General features: G+C 41.5%; 1 protein-coding gene across 1 annotated transcript; it reads left to right on the top strand.

Annotated features, from left to right (window-relative positions):
• The first annotated feature begins 3,049 nt into the window (after positions 1-3,049).
• On the top strand, positions 3,050-3,699 carry LOC105071366 (uncharacterized). Its single transcript, XM_010958027.2, has one exon. The coding sequence runs from the start codon at positions 3,050-3,052 to the stop codon at positions 3,695-3,697; it is 648 nt and encodes a 215-aa protein (XP_010956329.1). The 3' UTR covers positions 3,698-3,699.
• Positions 3,700-21,808: the final 18,109 nt, after the last annotated feature.

The raw sequence follows: 21,808 nt of genomic DNA, 5'->3' as shown, positions 1-21,808 counted from the left end.
TTGTCACAAAGTAATAGTAAATGAATACAGAATGTATTCAAGTACCACTGCATTATGATTTGATTGCATTTGACTTAAAGAAGCACAGCTGTGTCACCTAGGCTCTAAAGAAATTATTTTGTCTATTAGGATGATTAAGATAATAGGCTTTGGCACTACTGCAGAACAGAAAAAAGAATAAAAAGGAATGAGGATAGTTTAAGAGAACTCTGGGACAACATGAAGCGCTCTAATATTTGCATTATAGGGGTCCCAGAAAGAGAAGAGAGAGAGAAAGGTCCTGAGAAAATTTTTGGAGAGATAAGCACTGAAAACTTCCCCAACTTGTGAAAGGAAACAGTCACCCAAGTCCAGGAAGTGCAGAGTACCACACAGGACCAACCCAAAGAGGAACACACCAAGGCACATAGTCATCAAATTGACAAAAATTAAGGATAAGGAGAAGATATTAAAATTAGCAAGAGAAAAGCAACAAATAACATACAAGGGAACTCCCATAAGGTTATCAGCTGATTTTTCAGCAGAAACTACAGTCCAGAAGGGCATGGCACAATATATTTAAAGTGATGCAAGGGGAAAACTTACAACCAAGAATACTCTATCCAGCAAGGCTCTCGTTCAGACTTGATGGAGAAATCAAAAGCTTCACAGATAAACAAAAGCTAAAAGAATTCAGCACCACCAAACCAGCTTTACAATAAATGTTAAAGGACCTTCTCTAGTCATTAAACCATAAGGAAAGAGGAAAAAAAAAAAAAAGAAAGAGAAAAAAAAAAAAAGAGACCTACAATAGATTGTTTTGGCTGTTCGGGGTCTTTTGTGGTTCCTTATACATTCTGGAATTGTTTGTTCTAGTTCTGCGGGGAATGTCAGGAGTATTTTGGCAGGGGATGCATTGGATCTGTGGATTGCTTTGGGTCGTGTGGCCATTTTGATAGTGTTGATTCTTCCAATCCAAGAGCACAAGAAGTCTTTCCATTTCTTTGTGTCGTTTCAGTTTTTGGAGTATAGATGACCTCCTTGGTTAAGTTTATTTCTAGGCATTTTGTTGTTTTTGATGTAATGGAAATGTTATGCCGGTTATAAAATTCTGATTTTTGAAGTGAAAAAAAAAAAGTGAATGAAGGGCCGCCAATGGCAAAGTATCCTTTCTTATGGGTGAGTGTATTCCATTACATATCTATCTATCTATCTATCTATCTATCTATCTATCTATCTATCTATCTATATACTGCATCTCCATTATCTGTTCAACTCTTGATGTGCACTTAGGGTGCTTCCATATCTTGGCAATTATAAATAATGTTGCTGTTAATGGCAAGGGGTATATATCTTTTTGAATTAATTTTTATTTTGTGGTTGGCTTTATCCTTTTGATAACTATGTAAGTTTAAACAGCTGAAGCTCTAAACATTCTTAGAAACAATGAACAGTACATACATGTAAATTTTTAAATATATGTGCAGTAAAAAAAAAAAAAAGCTATCAAGCCATGAAAGACTTGGAGGGAACTTAAAAGACATATTACTAAGTGAAAGAAGCCAGTCTGAAAAGGCTGTAAACTGTACAATTCCAACCAAAGGACATTCTGGAAGAGGCACAGCTACAGAAACAATAAAAAGATCGTGGTTTCCAGGGGCTTGGGGAGAGGGAGGGAGAGAGGGATGAATAGATGGAGCACAGGGGATTTTTAGGACAATGAAATTATTCTGTATGATACTATAGTGGTGGCTACATGTCATTATGCGTTTGTCAAAGCCCATAGAATGTACAACATCAAGAGTGAACCCTGATGTAAACGATGGACTTCGGTTGATAATAATGTGTCCATGTTGGTTCATTGATTGTACCAAATATTCCTCACTGATGAGGGATGTTGAGGGTGGGGGAGTATATATGTGTGAGTGAAGAGGGCTATGTGGGAACTCTGTATTTTCTGCTCAATTCTGCGGTAAACCTGAAACTACTCTAAAAAAATAAAGTCTATTAAATTCTGGCGAAAAATTAAAATAAAGGTGGAATTTTAGTGGGGAGGGTAGTGCTCAGCGGTAGAGCACAGGCTTAGCATTCATGAGGTCCTGGGTTCAATCCGCAGTGCCTCCATTAAAATAAATCAATAAATAAACGCAATTACCCTCCCCAAAATAAAAAATAAATAAAAGTGGAATTTTGGGCAAGTGATGGGTAGAAAAAGTAAATAGGCATGATTTGCTATATGCAACATATTATACATCTTCAAGGTCATGTTTACTCTTTTTCACTATAAAAGTATGTATTTTTTTCACTAAAAACCATACAAATTATAGAAAAATAAGTAACTAAGAATGAAAGTCTACCTTTCTCAATTGATCTCCCTAAAATTACCTTGTGTGCAGCCTTCTCAACTTTTTACAAAACGTATGTACATAACTATTTGCATATACATAAATTACAGCTGCTCTTCTTTTGACACAAATGGTTATACCACGTGTACTATTACTCATTTTGCTTTCTTAGTATAATGAGAAGTTTCTTCAGACAGTGCATATAGATTAACTCAGTCTTAGTAATGCCATGTAAAATTCCACGATAAATGTGGATGCACCATTATTTATTTAAGCATTCTTCTATTAATAGACATTTAGGTTATTTCCAATTTTTCTCTATGATAAATGGTGCTGAAACTGACATCTCTCTACATATATTTTTGCAAACTCTTATAAATGCCTTAGTATCAATTCCTGGAATTGGAGTTGTTGGACAAGAGATATGAGCACTTCAGCTTTGGAAAGATACTGTCAAATTATGTTCCAAAAATGCCTTGCAAATTAATACTCCCACCATGATCACGGATTTCTAGGCATCATTTATACTTACATAAAATATTTAAAATAATAATTGAAGGCCAATACACACATAAAACACTTACATATAACTTATAGACAAGAAGGACAAGACATAAATAATGAACACTGTGTAACCTGTGGCTAATTCAGTCTGTTTATTTTTTCTCTTTGATGCTCCTGGCTTGACTTCATGACACCTCTACCTCATCTTCAGTCAACCTGAAATGAAGCTTTTGTTCTTCAAAGTGACGGGCCTTTTTCTTAGTTACTTGGTCTGGACTTTCAGCATAATTCTAGCCAGAAGCAGATCCTGGCACGTGTGGGAGTTTGACAGCAAGATTGTTCCCATTGTGTTCATTGGACTCTGGGAAGCTTTATATTTTCAGAAATTTAATGTCTCTGGCTCAATAGTTGAGTTGCCGATGCATAGCAAGATCAACTCGAGCTGGGTCATTTCGGATGAAATCTGGTATGGGCAGGACCTGATGCTGTTGGCAAATTTTATGATGTCTACAGTCCTGATTTTTGGCTCAGTGGCACTTTGGGTCAGCCAGATCAAGGCCCCATACCCAGGGTTCCTCCAATTGTGCTACAACACTGCTGCCTTGTTCCTTTTACTCAGCTGTAGTTGTACCATGATTTCAGTGAGCTGGAATTTCACTGTGGAATTTTATGGTGAAACCACCCTTGACTTTCCAATTACCTTTCCGGTTGAAAGAGAAATGCTAACAAAGAAGCATTTCTCTTACGTGTTCCCGCTAGGAATCACAACTACTGTCCTCTCGCTGCTGAGCGCCACCATGTTCTCCTGTGAAACATGTCCAGTAAAACGGTGGACACTAGTGAAACCCTTGGGTGTGGCCAACTGTTGAAAACAAAAAGTCTGAACAAAGGACTACTATTTGGAATGGCTGGGAATCATTTTCTTGAAGAAATTTCTACATGCATGTCATATAGTCATAGTCACTGATTCATGTAAAATAAAATATATTTGTTTAAAAAAAAATAGGCTTTGGAAGTAGACAAACCCAGATTCAAATTCCAGTTTGGACCATTTAACAGCAGTATGAGCAGATTATTTAAACTCTTTAAGCCTCAGCTTCATCATCCATTAAGTAAAGAGAATCCCTACCCCGCAGACTGTAGTGAGGGTTTAATAAGGCACAGTTGCCTAGTCCAGTAACAGCGTCTGTGCAGCACTCACACTCAGTGAAGTGTTTGATGAGGGGAAGTTATGCAATGATTTAAAAATATTAATCAACACTTCTATTAGATGCTGGGGCTGCAACAAGGAACATGACAGACACTGAAAAATAGCCACATGACTTTAATATCCTATAGATCAACCTTTGATGAACAAGCAGGAAGTTCTGTTATCACATAAGGGGTTCTTTGGCTGGATTTATGCATCAGAGAACACCTCTCAGGGGAAGTAAACTCCAAAAGGAGGCCTGAAATGTAAATGAGAAGTAGACAAAATGAGCAAACAAAGAGTAGAAGGGCATTCTATCCCGGGAACAATATGGTTTAGGGCACAGGAGCTCAGCAGATAGGGGAACTGAACATCCCAGGGAGGGAGGGACATGTCTGAGCTCAGCAGGGGCCAACATGGGAAATGTCATTTATCCTCATTGCCTGATGAATTTCTTGGAATGTTTTAACTGGAGAAGAGACACGGGTCATGACTGTGTTTTAGAAAGATCTTTATAGCTACCGTGTCAAGTACAAATTTGTAAAAGTAAAAAGACAAAAAGTCAATAGGATACCCATTGGGAAAGGGTTGTAACAATGCAGACAAACTACTGTTACTTTTGGAATTGAGCAACGAGAAAAAGGGAATGAACGTGAGAGAAAGAAATGAGATGAGCCCATGCAAGCAAACTTCTGTACATGTGGAGGCAGTACTTTACTCCAGAGTGGAAGCGGACGGAAGGAAGGAAGGAGGGACAGAGGGAGGGAGGGAAGGAATGAAGGAAAGAAGGAAGAAAGGAAGGAAGGGAAGGGAGGGAGGGAGGAAAGTAATGCTTGCACAGCAGCACAGAAGAGGAATTGTTCAGAGACAGGGGACCAAGGGATGAGGGGTCCATCAGCCACTTACAGGGAAACGGAGCAGGGGGAATAGGACAGGGGGCAAGATGTAGCCTAAGGACAGGATCTCAGACCCAACAAGAGATGGGACTGTCCTAGTTGAGAGTAGGCTGTGTCTCACCATTACTGGGTTCTCCTGGTAGAATTCTCAATGGAATGCAGACAGCAAAAACGCGGGATGTGACTGACCACATTCCTGGAGAATGTTGAGTTTCAGAGTCGAGAGCAATCTTGGGAAACAACCCTCACTCAAAGCCACAAGTACCTCAAACCCTGTCTAAATCTGATCCAGTGTCAAGGAACAGAGGCTCTGCTCCATCGGGCTGCTCGTCACACAGGGGGACCTGTGACCTTTAAGGAAAAATGCTTGAGATGGATGAAGGATGCCGGAGAGGCAGCCCAGGTGCTCTCAAGCAGCTGCTCCATGTGGAGCAGGAACGAGGAGAAGCAGGGCCACACCCATCACCATGCAAGTACAGCCAGGTGTCCGTGAGCAAGGACTCAGTGCCAACAAGAGAGCCTGCACGTGTCAAGACAACCTCCCACTTACGCAAATAGATCTCACAGGAAGCCAGAAGTGAAAAGAACGAGGATTTTTTTTCAACAAAACTGTGAAGCAATACTACAGAATATGATATTTAGATAAAGGATAATTTTCATAAAAAGGGCAAAATCATGACTTATGTAGATATAAAAATGAACATGTGTTTACAATTTTAGCTCATGAATGACGAAAGTGGTGAAGTCTTGCCACCAATTCAAAAGAGAGAAAAAAAAAGCCAACAGGACTACGTAGAGGTCAGGAATATTGAAATTAATGTGCAAGATGGAGACAAAACTGGCCTCTTCCACAGTCAGAGGAGGGAAGACAATTGAAATGAATCTCACCAGACGAATGCCCTTGCCTTGCTACCAGCTATCTATATGGAGATCTTCCAGACTTGTGAATTAGCTCCCATAGAATAGAGTCATGTCCTAAGGACAGGCATAGCTTTCCATTGAAACTCAGATTTTCCTGAGAGTGCTTCAGCTGGTATTTGTCTACAGAAACGTATCAAAAGTACACCTGCAAATGATCATGGAATTTTAGAGAAAGAAACGCATCTCCAGGCTGCCAGTTTACTCCGAGGGTGATAAGGATGCTGAGGACGCAGTGGGAGATGACAGCAGTGACAGCATCCAGAGAACCTTGCTGTGCAGCCTGCTCCCACAGCCCATTTCTGAAGATCCGTCTATTCATATTCCATCACAGAGCCTGCCTGTGCCAAGTTCCCTGTTTCCCAGCTCACTGGCCCCCTCCCACCCCTAAAGCATGCTGTAGACCTTGAGAAGGTCTGAAGCTGGCCTCCAGTCCTGACATCATCCAAACACAAAGCCTGGGTCTAGGCGCTCCGCCAGCACTAAGATGAAATGTGAAAAATCCAACCCTCCAGTTGCTTATCTATAACACCCTACACTGAGTCCACACAGCATTGTCGCAGACAAGCCCGAGCCTCCCCTCTCTTACTTAGGTGACAGATGTTAACAGGATTAGAGCTCAAAGACGTTTGATCATGGAATAACAGGCAATGGGCGCACTGCTTACAGACTGGAGCAACCGGAAGGCCTGCAGCAGTGAAGTGCGTGATTCCTTCCAAAAAGGAAGGCAAAAGAGCACGTGGGACAGATGAAACAAAATGTGCCTTCCACATGAAGCTGACGAGAAAAAGTACATTCTAAAGCTCCAGGAACCCCCAGAACCCCGGAGAAGTACAAACACTCTGCCAATATGTTGTTTCAAAGGCAGAGGATAGAAAAATGTCAAGTCTGGGTTGGGGCAAATTTTGCCTCTAGACGCTAAAAGCAATTGTAACACAGGTCGGGACAAACGCTAGGGGAAGCTCCCAGAAGCAATCGTACATGTGCGCGGTGGTCACTTCCAATCGTGTAGACAGAATGACAGCAATAAACGTCTGCAAGAAATGAGAATACAGTCTAGACCAGGAGATTTTACTGTTCTCAGATGTTGATGGTTACACACGATTGAAGAAAAAAAATCCATTTTCTTTTACATTAAAACTCTTTCAACTGAAGTCAAACAAAATAAAGACAAAAGTAATACATTTTATGGGACACTCTAACAAAGGAATTTGGTTGGAATCTGAATGCCCTGTTTGTTAATGGAAAACCCATTATGGCACTTGAGGAGAATTCTTTTTTTTTAAAACAAATGAGGATTTGTCCCATCACACTGACATCACTCTCCCGTGGTTAGTCCAGAAATTTTGCAAATATCAACAGTGGCACATTAAGCGGACACGTCATGTCCTAAAAAGAGGAGAAACAAATATTTATCATCGCTGTGCGCCAGGCCCTGAACCAAGTGTAATCTCAGTCTTATTCAACACTGAGCTGCTCACACGTCCAGATTGAACCCTAGATACAAACAGGGGAGGATTTTTTAAAAGAAAGAAAGAAACTCAAAATTGAACCTAAATAATCATGTTGCACCAAACAATTAAGCCATCGAGTTTGGATACAAACCCGATTCTGTCTGACTGGGGAGGCGGGGACGCTGCCTGGGTGATGGGTAGGATGCAGTCTGCGTTATCTTGTTGGCTTTCTTAAAGCAGTGCTGCTCTCCGACGAAACCAAGATTATATTCCAAAACATCTTTTGCTATATTCAGTCAAAAATTATTTTTATCAGGATTTGCAGATACTAACTACTGTATATAAAACAGATAAACAACAGGGTCCTGCTGTACAGCACAGGGAACTCTATTCAGTACCTTATAATAGCCTATAATGAAAAAGAGTGTGAAAAGACATATATATATATAACCGAATCACTGTGCTGTACACAAGAAACTAACACAACATTGTAACCTGACTATACTTCAATAATAAAAAATATTCCTAAGCATCTGCTGTATGCCAGACACTGTTCTGAACAGCACTGGGGACACATCAAGACACTGGAAGGGGAAAAAATATAGAACGTTCTGTCCTAGTAGATTTACGTTGTATTAAACATAGATTTGATCTCTGATCTCTTCAGAGAGAGAAAATGTTTTACTCAAATTTTCTTTTAAGTTTCTTAAAATTTCCCAAAGGGAAAAAAATATATATCTAGCAATAGTATGGTTAAATTAGCAATAGTGTGATTAAAGCTCCAGGTATTATAGGGAGATGACACTCTTAGGAACACTGTTGTCCCCGTAAAACATGATTCCTTGCCCGGCGTCAGTATGTGTGGGGTGGGGTCTGGTGGGTAGAATGTCATCGTGTAAGGGAATAGGGTGGAGTCGTACCACGTGTGTTCCAGCTACTAACCCTACACAGATCATCCCAGCTCTTGAGCTGGTAAATGAGGTAACAAGACCCCCTCCACCGGGTGGGTGAGAAAGCTAAGTGAGGAGAGGGAAACTCAGCTTAGCACAAAGCACTTGTTAAGCGTCAACAGATACTATCCTGACGTGAAAGGACATGACTTTCTGCTGTTACCTAATTTAGTTGTCTGAAAAAGATCAGCATCTAGGCGATGGCATTAATGCTCAATACTGATGTCACCCAGCAGCAGCGTCCCGTCAACTCCGCTGGCCATGCTAGAGGCCAGAAATAGCAGAAGTACGAGGTGTGTGCACACACATTCACACACACCTACACATGTGAAAGGAAAAGAACGCGTGTGCCTTACATACCTAATTCCTAATGTTCTCAATTACCCTGCTTGACCTACACTACTGTTGTGTTTCACAGAAGAGGAGACTAAGGATCAGAGTGATTGACTAATATGCCAAGGTCACACAGCACTTAAAAGATTAAATATTACCCCCATCCTCGTCCTTTTTATTCTTACACCTAGTGCTTCCAGCAATATCATGCTTCTCTCATGTGTAAAAAGTTAATACTATTCAGTTCTGCAGTATTGTTCCATGCCTATATTTGAAATAAATTTCCCTTATATCCTGAAACTTCCCAGTCAGCCTCCATCTGAAAGTATGGATCTGCACTGTGACAACTGTTATGTTCTCCATGCATCCTTTATTGGCTAAAAGTCCCCAAACCCTCACTCCATTTGGGGTGAATATAATGCACCTCTGAGACTGAACTCAAGTTCAGGATGAGAAGTGACTTCTTCCTTCTCTAAATAGTTTAGAGCCACCGCCTCTATGTGACTCATCTGTGATGATCTGGGGCCCGCTTGTGGAGGAATAAGTGAATGAATCAACTAACCCATCGGATGTGACTAGTTGAGGAGTTCTGGAGCAGGAGGTACTCCAGAAGCATGAGAACGGTGGCAGTCACAAGTGCTCCGGTAAGGAATGACAGTCACACCCTGGAAGTACAGCAAAATGTAGCATAATTCCCTAATAGACAGGTGGGTGGGATGTAGTTTGTGGATGTTTACTAAAGTTTGTTTTAAAATGGGAAAAAGAGGAGCTCCTGCCTGCACTTCCGTTCCCCTGCTGCCCGCCGTCCTGCTACTCCTGCCCGTCCCCCAACTTAAAGTAAAACAGGGAAAGCGTGACGAATGGATGCACTGCACTGTGGAATTCTCCCTGTTCCAGTGACTCCAATGCACTGTAAATACTTGTAAGCACATATTTCGTACATTAAACTGTAATTCAAGAAAGTTTGTGCAATTAGGATCACACGGCTTGCTTTAGGAACCATCACATCAACCACCTCGGATGCGGTCCCTTACAAAGCAACCTGCACACTCCTGAGTGTGTGTGTGAGGTTTGTCTTGATCACCTGGAGGAGCTGCAGACCCAGCTGTCCTCACAGAGGGACAGGAGGTCCCCTCACGTCTTAAAACGTGTCACCAGCAGTCATGCATACGAAATCTCCAAGACCTTTTGAACTTTGTTACTTTACCCATTCTGTTTGTAATCAGTTTTAGTTTTTAATTTGATTTTGAAATTGGAGTTAATCAAAAGATATTTTCTTTTTAGTGCCACGTTTTCATTTCCTTGCAGCCAACACTGTAATAACTAGAATTTCAGCAACTTATTCCTCATTAAATCCCCATTAGAAACACCTTTCCTCTGTATGTTTTGGATGATAGTTTATACCTCTGCTCCCTTTTAGCCTTTTTATAGTGCTTACAATTTTTCACTGATAATCATACTTTGGTTTCTTTTCATATGAAAGTTGAATTTTTATTTTTCATGTTTTGTTTTCATTGTCAACATTCCAGATTGAGCTTTATAGAAATGCTTCTCAGAAAATATATAAATATTACATCAAAATCCAAAAGTAGGGAAATTGTATTCCAGTAAAACAGTACTATATATATGATATTCCGGTTCAGTGTTACTAGGCCTCTAGGCATGCTAGGAAGGAAAAAAAGCCCTACCCCGAAATTGCCAAGACAATCTATATAGTCTGAAATATTAATGATCACTTTAGCCCAAAGGTCAACTTTTTGATAGAAGAGACGATCATTCTTAATAAAATATTTATGAGTGAAAAATATCTGGAATAAAGCACTTTTTAAAAATTTGTGATAAGTTTAAAGCAATCAGCACACGCTTCTCCTCGGGGACCAATATTCAGAGAAATCAGTTCATTTGATTTTATTGACATTAGTGATGTTTGGCAGATTAGGGATTTTTCCTCTTTTTAAATTTGTTAAATGTTGAAGACCTGCCAGATTGGCAGCCCTGGAAATCTCAGTTACTCCACGGAATTGGCTCTCCTTATGTATCACCGTGTTCCTCAGCTTGGGGTGTAGATTTTGCTGGGGTGTTCTCCCTCCCTTAATTACTTTCCTACTACAGCACAGTCAGTAATGAATCAGGGAAACCACTGGAAAAGTGACTGACCCACTCCGTCCCTGGTGAGACATAACTGACTCCTTAGGATTACGGGAGAAGAATTTGAATAGAGAGCAAGGAATTGAGGCGAGGGAAAAAGAGGAATGGTTATAGCTCACGTAGGCCTGGTGGTTAATAATATTTAATAGGCTGTCTGCATGGTTTCTAACCCCACCTGAGTGAGACACAGGAAATACCTGAGCATCAGAGAAGATCCTTCGTATTCCCATGTGTAGAACTCCAGAAACTTCGACTCTCATGGTTAAAGGACCAGGACCCTTGGGCTGAAATACAACTCATAGCCAGCGTTTGCACTGCTCTCCAACACAGGCTTCCCGGCTGATCATCTGTTCTTCCAGTGACAAGAAACTTTATATCCCCTAAGGCAGCTCATTGGAGAGATAAATATTCTTTTATTAAGTTGAAATGCTGCTTCTTTCTAACTCAGACTCCAAATGGCGTGAGGGTCGCTGGACCCAACTCTATCCCTTGGGGTCAGTTCCTCGGAAACATTTCTTGTGTTAGGATTTAGACTGGCTGCTGCTTTCTAGTCAAGTCAAAGTTAATAAGAAAATAATCAGTCTTGTAAATTATCATTACTTATGTCTCTCGGCCTGTCTCCAAATCACCCCAAGCTAAAAGACAGTTTTTCATTTTGGCCTCAACTAAACTGGAGATTTGGGGTTTGTTTTGAAGCTGAAGAGCCCATTGCTATTTGCTTATTTTTAATTCAGAAGGTTTACATCACTCTTTTTATGTATCTTTTAAATATCTTTCATCCTGGGGGATGTGGGCAGACCATCTCCAAACTTTGAATAAAACAGATCTAGTCACTTTATTGTTAAAGGGACATGGCTGCAAAAAGCAAAGTCCTGGGTTTCCCAAGGAAATGAGAAATTTTCAATTTTCAGTTACAAATGTGTGAAACACCAGAATAACTGCTCTAAGCGCTGACCAGAACAAAACACACTACAGTCCTTGGTCTGAACAGAAAAGCCCCTTGTTTTAAGACATGAGTAGGCAATATCACACACAAACCACCTCAGATGACTTTTTCTTCTAGATTTATGGTCAAACCAAAGTAAGCACATGTATTAGCAAAACAGAAATGAACAGAAACTGTTCAAAATGGGCTCTGTTTGCACTCAGGGAAGTGCACAGAATTGGGGGGGGCACACATCCAGTTAAAGGTTTATTTTCTGATGTCTAAACTGTTACATATACACTATTTATAACAAGTGTCAGAGGCAGTAAACTACTGCAGAATGATACCCATGGCAGTTGCAGATTTGTGCCCTGTAACACATGTTGTTGATGATTAAAAAATTCAGACAAGTGACAAACATTGATAAATTCTGCATGTCATAAATAGTGAACTGCCCTTTCTAGAACAAATGCCAGAAGAGAACCGTGACATAGAGGGAACAGGGGATTAGAATGACACATCTAGAGAGTGTATAAAGTAGGTTGCCTCTGTCCACTAAATCAGGCACCAACTGAAACCAGCTGCTTACCTGCAAACATTCCTAGGTGCCTGCGATCCTCTGAACTTCACATTGCCCACTAAAGAGACTGGTCCTGTGGCTTCCATTTCTCTAAAGCACGGCTAAGTCACCATGACGCCCGCCGTGGCCCTGTTCCTGCCCGACCTCGGCCACATAGCATCATCGGTGGTGTCAGTTCCTTCTTTACCTTCATCTTCCCAGGTCTGTGCCTCCTTTGTGTCATCAGCGTGGGGCCATGAGAAGATGCTGCCTGGAGGCCTGGGGAGTCGTCTCCATGCTGGTCGGCACCTTCATCGTCAGGCAGAGCACGGTGGTGGCTGTCTTGGAGCTGCCACTTAGATCCAAGTGATTCTCTTGGAAAATAAAGCAAAAATTGGAAGGGAAGCAGTCTGAGTAGAATCAGCAGTTGCCGCAGCTTCTCCAGGTAAGGGCGCTTAATCTCTGTTTCACTGCACCTGAAGACACCCACAGACGCCTAAGGGACTCCCTCTCAAGAGGCAGAGGGACTCCGGTCTCACAAGCCAGAGCTCCAAAGGAGGTTACGCCATTCAGGCTTTCCAAGCACGGTGTGAAGACAAACCTCTGCCCTGGAGGGGCCACACACTTTACATGTTGGTCTGAACACCATTAGCTTTGCAAGAGCATGAAGACCAGGATAAACTTACGTATTGTAGCTCTCCTTTTTACAATAAAGCATGTCGAGTTTACTTGGAGCCAGATGTGACCATTTGCTTTTGAGTTGTTAAGTCCTTTGGATCCAGTTGCTTCAAAAAAGGCTGAAGAAAACAAATAGAAGACATTTTCCTGAAATCAACAGTTCTTCCCTTTTCTAATATGGGTAGGAAAAGTTAATATGAAAGTCGCTATTTGAAGTGTACAAATTCATATATGTGAACTCATATAATTTCAAATTAATAAGATAACACGATTATTTTTCACAGCAGTTCCCTGCTCAGAAGCATTCAAAACAGCTGTCATCCGTAAGGGGATATTTTTATGGTTCAGTTTGATTTAGATATAGGATGCCCACTATAAAAAGGAAATGAAGAAACATGATTAAAAGTTCACTCTATGTTCTGCTTTAAAATATTTTTTCTTTTTTTTCTCCCACCGAGGAAGCTAATTCAAACTTACAGACAAGACATAAGTAAAAATAACTCATCTACTGAAGACCTCTTTGAGAAAAGCACTTCAGTTTCCCTCTTCCATGAGGAGTATTTTAACTAAAATAAATGGAAGAGATCCTGTGTCTCTTCCCTACACCCACATATCCTGTTTTTCTAACTGGCAAGAAAAAGTGCCATAAATACAAGTCAGGGAGGGAAAAATTGACTGACGCCCCTCAGAAGCATGCTGAGAAGACCCTGGTGCAGATGATTTACTATGAACGCATCAAATTCATGTCCGGAAGAGGAAAAATAAGCAAAACAAATGCTTGGAAATATAATAAAAAACAAAGATGGCAAAAGTAGAGAAATGAATTTCCAGAAAAATCCAGTAAAGCCCCAAACACACACAAACTGATTTCTTACTTCATCTGAAGGTTCTGCTGGCTCGTCAAGTAGAAGCCGCCTACAGGCTAACGGATATTGACCATCACTCCAAGCTGTCGAGCTTTGTTTCCTGAATTTGATCTTCGAAGTTTCCATCACAAATGAAACAAGTCTACTAAAAGTTAGAATTTACTTCTAAGAGAAAGTTGCTTTAGCGGTCCATTTTAGTGTCGGTATAAATCACATAAAATACAATGTATTGTAAACAAAGTAAATTTATTCCCAAGGAAGAGATTATAAAATATGAAAATATCCTTTGGGAAGCCACTTACCTGACTGAGACAATTTTACTACAGTCTTCACATCATTGTACCTTAAATACCCTCCCCGAAGTACTTTAGTTTATGTTGAAATAACCATCTGTTTTTCAGGTAACCAAGTGAACAGAACCTGATCATGTGAGAGCTATTGACTTGCACAGCTAACAGACATTACACAAACCAAGGAACCGTGGTAAATTTATGACAAATGGCATTATGTTTCCTTTTAGATATATTATAATACACCAAAATGATTGTCAATACCATACTTTAAACAACACAACTGCACATTTTCTAAAACAATAATTTTGACAACAGATGTATATTTATGCCAAATGCATCATATGGTAAATTGATTTGATTTTATAAGCTATTTCTCCCATAAAAACTAGAGTAAGGGAAAAAGCACCCCATCAAAATTAAGAATTTAGGGGAGTAAAACAAAAACACAGAAAGTACATTTGAATTAGTGGTCTTTTTTTTTTAAACGTCTGGTAAACATATACAGGTTGGATTTAGCTCTCGGGTTCTGAAAGAACTATATAGATACTCTTTGAGTGCCTGAACCATGACTAGAGCGTCTCCATCTTGGATCAATTATGAGTTATCGATTCTCTCAGATGCGTGTGAACTCGTTGTCCATCACAGACATGAAACAACGTCAGTCTCTAACACAGACGAGAGGCAGCGACTTACACAGGCCGCTTGGATGCCCATGCGAGTGGGCCAGTGTGTTTCGGTGCGCAGGGCACAGCATGTGTGTGTATACAGTAAACTGCCCTACAAGATGCTCAGCATTTGAACAGGTCAGGTTTTCAGTTTGCAGGGGTTTTGTTTTTGCTTTTGTTTGGCGGATTGCAGAGAGAGTTGGGCCCCCGGCTGAGCTCCAGCGATGCTTGCTGGGGTACTGACAAGACACCTTAGCCAAAGTGCAACATTTGATTCTCTTGGCCTTCCCCAAAGTCCCAAATTCATTTTTCTCTCTCCCAAAGAGATTCACTAAGCAGTTAAAGATCATGCTTAATAGCCCTCTGATATAAGGAAAAGATTATATTTAATGGATTTAAATATTCCTTTCTCTATCATGCTTAGCATTTCACAATTCAGGAACTTAATTGGTTTGCAAAGGTACAGGGGGCGGGAAAAAAAAAAAAAAAAAAGACAGGACTCTGGATTTTATATGTAGTACTTTCTTGCCCCCTACTGGAAAATGTGGGCCTGGCATACTAAGAATTCTCATTATAGAGTATTTTCTGATTGATTTTTCCTATACATCAGCTATAAACCCATACCCACTTCAAGCAAAAAAGAAAGGTAGTAGGAAGATGTAGAAAGCTTTAAATACCATTAGCTATGCATTTTATTGAAAAATAATGAATTTTAGAATTTCAATTTGTAAAGAAAAAAAAAAGCCCTCAGGAGTATACAAAAGTCAATTTTCCAATTGCACAGTAAAAGTAAATCTACCATATCAAGTTGAAAACTGGTAGAATTCTTTGTAAATAGAGTTTAAGGGAAGCTTAACATTCAACTGGATTTGCAAAAATTATAAAGGGAGTATATTTTCTGCTTTTAAATATTATTCATGACTTTTTGGGCATCCAAAAAAATTCCATTAGAAAGAGTATTTCAATGATATCTTAATTTTTGAAGGCACGCTTGCCATTTTTCTTCCGATATATTTTGCAACCCCGAGCAGCTGGGGCCTCTGGATCCCTTTTGATCATGTTTCCTCCCGCAGTAAATTATTAACGTCCTCTCTTATTAAGGATGATGACCATCGCTATTTCTTGGGTATGCTTTTTAGTTTTTGTGGTTCAAGACCTCTGAACATTTTTATACAAATGCAGCTAATCACAAATTGCAATCCACACAATGATGCACGTTTTCCTTAGACCAACATTCTTCTTTCATCAAATTCCAGTGACTGCGAGGCTGATAATAAGTATGACCGGCCCTCAAACAAGGAAGAGGTCACTCTTGGCGGGGTGCCCCGCTGGGACTAACTCTGACTTTTTCTGCCTCTTTAGGTCTTTGAGACAAGCAGTGGTTCCCTCCTGGGTGTCAGAGACCTCTGCAGAGAGCTTCTCAGTCATAAGCAACATAGAGCTTTTTACTCAGTGACCTTAATCTTTCAAATGACAGGTCACTTCCATGGTGAAGAAAATGTCCCCTTCCAGGCGCATCCAGGGAGGAAGGGCTCGGACGGACAGGCAAGAGCGTCCCGGAAGAGAAGGGACCTTTGCTTCTCCTCACCCCCCACGGACACTGAATGTCCTCAAAGGCCAGTTCTTAGCTTGATCCCTAGACAAGCTTGCACTCTAGAGGCACAGAGCAGGCCCGGCTGCCAGCAGACCTTCCTTCACACTCCTCTTGGCCCCTGACTTCAGTTTACGGAGGGTTCCCATCTCCTTGGAAGGAGCCTCGCCTGAATTCCTTTCATGCTTAGTGTTCTTCCGCAGTCCCATCCTTTTCGTGCGAAGACGGAACTCTGCAGGTGAGACAGACCGGCATCATTATCTTCGATAATAATCTTTGAATCCCCAAATTGCAAACATCTGCTCCAGGACAGCAACTATCTCTTCTCGGTAAATGGCATCCCAGTGGGGGCAGGGAGAGGGCAGAAATTCAAAGGTTTCATTTCATAGAATGCCTGAGAAGGGTCTTGAACCTTTTAGGGCTAAGTCATTCACTCTAGTCATGGGCGCCGGGGATGCTCCCTCAGAAAAATTACCTGCTCTATAAATAGCAAGTGCCAAATCTCTGCGCCGACTTTTCTGTGACCTCTACAAAATGAGCATCTTCCAACAAAATTCCCAGCAAACAAGTATGCATATTACCAAGCTCAGGGTAATAAACTCTCCTCTCTCCCCCACAGTAGTAACGATAGGAAACTGGGGACACTCAGTAAATGTCTCAAGTTGAACTGAAGTACGAATAAACTCAACTCAGTGATTATCCTGCTACAGAAGAAGCAAGGTTCAGTTGTAAAACAATTCTGAAAGTGTCAAAGAGCAGCACTGGCTCAAAAATGTATCTCACAGTCTCACTCCACCGACAGGGAGTTGACTGCCAGGACTTTTGAATAGAAAATCAGCTACGATACAAGGTCACAAGAGTTTTCCTAGTCTTTTTCCTCCTGATTTGTCTGCATGGATGTCTCCTCAATGTTCACTGGTTCGATTTTAGGGAAAAGGAAGCTAGTATGAGATGATGCCATTAAATCAAATCATTTACACAGCCGTGAGTACAGTCAAAATATGAGGTAGCGCATCTGGAGTTAGATTTTATGATCTCTCTCTATAGGTCTGCTGACTTAGTTATCGGTATATGGAGGGACATTTTGTAGTTCACTATGTCGGTCCTCAGAATCTTCCAGGCTAATTTTCTAGAATTTAGGAAACAACTTTTAAGTCTTCAACCAAACACAGACCCAAGAATTTTCTCACACCCTGAGTAATTGCCTGAGAAGAGTTTTAGCCTGCCCACCAATGGAGGAGGAATAGCCACACACAAAGGTTTAGTTCAGTGTACAGAGAATTTCATGAAATTGGCTTCAGCCATCATCCTTTCACCCACTTCACCCTCTTGCTTCTGGTTCTTTTCTCCTCATGATGCCAAAGCTCTTGGCCGCTCACTAACCTGACACACCATTTATAAATATTAACTGTGATTAAAAGAAGCAGGTAATACATGAAAAGACAAACAACTCACGTCTTCATTTACTAACTGATAATTTCATCTCAGAGAAAGGACTATCTCACCATGATTTCTGGGTGATTCTTTCTTCTTTGGGAGAATCAGTTGTAGTTAAGCCATTCCTTTAAAAAAAATAATAAAATAACTATGGCTTATTTCAAAAATAAAATTTGAATAACTGAAATGAATTTTGATTTCTTTTGACGGCACGAATTATTTTGAAAGCTAACAGCTCTGCACATTTTAAAATAGATCCAATCATTCAAACTCAATCATAAATTTTCTACCCCATAATAATTTCTAATCATTTCACAGTGCACACACACCCGCATCTAAATGCCTTCCTCCGCATGTCAAAATAAAATTCATATATATTACCACACCTCTGAACCATCAAATCATTCAAAATGAAGATCATAAAATGAAGATGTTTTGGAATGATGTGTCTTATGTATGATGCCGCAGCAGAAGGTACTCAGCAGAGGTGAGCAAGCCAGACTCCAGTATCATATTTCTAAAACTCACCCATACTTTGCCTCTAAAATAATTCATTTTTAACTTTCTAAATAGTTTGTAATGTTTCCAACTTAATGCAAACTTTGCTGAAAAGCAAACAGCCCCAATTTGTACTGAGCACAGTATCATTTTTGGAATCATCCACAAGGCAAACACCATTAATATCATCATCACTGCCCCTCATTCCATTTATACGGTGGTTGTGGTCATTGATGCAAAAGCTCAGGTTATACCCAAACATACATAATTCATTTGCAGATAACTGGAGCACTTTATTAATGTGGTCTGCTTTGGACCATCTCCCCTTCTCCAATAAATGACAGCAGTTATAAACTGAATGTCACCCTTCACATGTCTCCTCTTCAGGACCTCCCTTCTTGCACATGCAAGAAAACACACACAGAAAACTTCCACATACACACATTCACACACTCCTAGACTCACACTCTCAAATGTTCTCACCCATGCACGTGCACACACACAGCACACCTACACACAGACATGCAGCTGAGGACAACCTGGATGGTCTGATAAGGATGACATGCCAGGACCGTCCTTCAATACACCTTCACTCAGGCCCCTACTTACAGGACAGAAGTGGATCTCCTGAGCCCTGTGCGTACCTGTGAACAAACTACTGGACAGCTGGACTCATGACCCAAATCCTCCCCAGGCCAAAAGCAGTTCCCTGGCTGGGATAATGACCTGTGCTAAGTTAGCAGTGGCTCCAGCCCCCATTGTAACAGACTCTTCTCTCAGAGGACAAGGTTTTCCTAAAGAGGACGGTGCTGTGTCATCCCATAGCCGTGTTCCCTTTTGCTTCCTTTAGCCGGGCTGCGCCTTCACCAATGCCCTTCTCCTGTCCTCCCCTTCCTGGCTGCACACATACTGAAGGATCCCAGGGGCTTAAGCAGGCCTTCAGCTGAAGGCATCTATCAAATGCTGGGAAACAACACCAGAGAAGGGGTTGCGGCTGACTCATCCCAGGGGCCATTCAGGGGACACTACCTCGCTGGGTAGAGCTCTGGGCAGAGCCCAGTGCAGACCCTCCGATTCTCTCCCCCAGGTGTTCCCCACTGGAGGACTCCTCTGTCTTTGACTAATCCTGACCGTGCTGCTTCCCTGACTCCTCCACCCCCCCTGCGATACAAGCGTCTCTTCTCCAGTTCCTTCCCCGTGCATCTTACAAACTCAGCCACTTGCGACTCTTCAGTGGGAGGCCAGCGGATGTCTTCAGCTGGTCCGTCCAGCTGGGAGGGGTTCTATTACAGGAAGCACAGAGAGTGACTCTGTTTACGAGAACTAGCCTTGTTGAACTGTTCTTAGCTTTGCCCGTTTTCTAAGTGAGAGTCTTTCCGTCCAGCGTTCCAGAATACCTGCCTTGAACTTGTACACACTCCTGTTAAGTTAGTGTCACTTGAACTAAAGCAGCTTCGCAAAGCATGCTATTTGGACGCCAACTGTGAAATCCTCTTATTTTACAACCATATGATAAGATTTGAGGAATCATTTGCATTACTGGGTAAATGAAATAGTTTCTGATTTATCAATCAAAGTAACCGCCAGTTTTCATCAAGAACTGGCTCTTTCCATGTTAAGCTGCCACACACCTCCAAACCCAGGAGGGGTACAGTAGGGCTTATGTCGCACTGTTTCCTCCTTTCCAAAATCGTTCGCCTACGTTCTGGTGGGGTCTACCAGAAAGGAGGTAGAATTCTATGCTTTGACAGTGTTGATGCAAGGAAATTGCAAGGAATTATAAAGTCTAAAAAGAATGCAGTTTTTTTTTTTTTTCTTTCTGAGCAAATTTGAGTATCTTCATCTAGCAATCAGAGAAGATCACTTTCCAGTGAACTGGGTAAGTAGGTAAGCAAAAACAAAAGGAAATTGTAACAACCAATTGCCTGATGGAATTACCGGCCGAAGGTACTGCCTGCTGGCCCTACCCCCTGAGATAATATTTCCAAAATACTACACTCTATGGTTTGTGTTAATCTTCCATGTGAATCATCATTCTATCCTGTACCTTTCCTGAAGGCATTTCAGCAAATAACTTCCTCTCAAGTCAAGCGCTTTAGAAGTATGAGTTCAGCTTTCCATTCAACTCCTTCAAAATCCACCTCAAACATCCCGCAGTTTTGTTTCTTTGCCTCTTTCGCAGCCCTGTGAAGCTCTGAGCCCCAATTACATTCACAGGAAACTTCCGTCCGTAGAAATAAGAATAGTGAACTTCCTAGCGCACGTATTTGCAGGAATGGACGTTTGTTCTTTATTTATTCATCTATTAATTCATTCAGAGAACATATCTCATATCATCTATTACCAAAGCAGTGTGTTAAGAACCAGGCTGCTGTGGAACTGAACAGAACATAGTCTTAACATTAATGAGATTTCAGTCCTACAGGGGATTATAACACACTTACACAACAAAAAAGTAAAATAAGATACATGTAAATGAACGCTTTGGAGTTCAGGGAAGTACGGATAAACACCATCTTAGCTATTAAGATGACGGGTGATTTTACAGAGGATCTGGCATCTGACCTGAGGAAAAATGGGTAGGACTTGGTCATTGGAGGTGGGAGAGGCAGAGCTGAAGGGAGAAATGCCATAGCAGAGGGAAGGGGACGAGCACAGGTGAGAAAACGTGAGGTATGGGAACGGAAAGCAGTTTTCCCCTTAATTTGCCTGCAGCAAGGGCTCAGGAAGAAGGGGACTGATGGGAAACACATTTGCTAAAACACGCTGAAACTAGATCAGAGAGAGACTAACATGCCAGCTGAGGAGTTGCTCTTTATTCTAAAGGGAATGGAAAATCTCTGAAAGGTTTGGAGCATGTGATTACATAATCAAGGTGGCTTTGGGAAGATTGCCAGCTGGGTGTAAAAAGTAGAGCGGAACACATCCGGACACAAGACCAGTTAGGAAGCTACTGCAACGGACCTCACAAGAGAGGGAAGGAAAAAGCCCAGGAGTGTGAGGGCTACCTCAGAGATGAAGCTAAGAGGACTTAGCAACCAGGTGGGTATGGGGGACAAGCAAAGGATGAGGAATCATCGAGCTCTGAGTAACCTGGAGAATCTTGAAGCTGTTCATAGGCGACGCAATGGAAGGAAACAGAAGATAATAAGTTCTTGTTCATACATACAAATCTGTGTCGTATTTCTGCAAATTTTAGGTACATCCCCCAACCCAGAAAGATGTGCAGAGCATCTAAGGAAGATATCTGTGTAGGATAAATATTACATTAACCCTAAAGCAGCATTGGCTCCATCAACACCTCCACCTGGTCCCCACCTAGTCTTCTCTCCTCCTTCCCAGCCGCGAGCCTGCCCACCGGAAGGCTGGCTTGCCACATCCCGTTCACCCCAGTGCCTGCCCTCCATGCTGGCTTTCTGCTGACTTCATACTGCTCTTGAGTATTGGACCTTCTCAGCTCAGCCACAGCAGCCTCTCACAAGGACTTTCCAAAATCCAGCTGGACATAGCATATCCAAGGATCAGCTCCAACTGGAGGGCTGGGCCCAGACAGAATTGGGGGTGTCGGAGAGATGGCTGA

Source organism: Camelus bactrianus, chromosome 14, assembly GCF_048773025.1.
Source record: "Camelus bactrianus isolate YW-2024 breed Bactrian camel chromosome 14, ASM4877302v1, whole genome shotgun sequence".
NCBI classification, from domain to species: Eukaryota; Metazoa; Chordata; class Mammalia; order Artiodactyla; family Camelidae; genus Camelus; species Camelus bactrianus.
The sequence above is the reverse complement of the archived record's forward strand: the minus strand, read 5'-3'. Positions and strand labels throughout refer to the sequence as shown.

Coding starts and splice junctions, on each gene's coding strand:
- LOC105071366 (XM_010958027.2), top strand. CDS start 3,050: ATGAAGCTTTTGTTCTTCAAAGTGACGGGCCTTTTTCTTAGTTACTTG.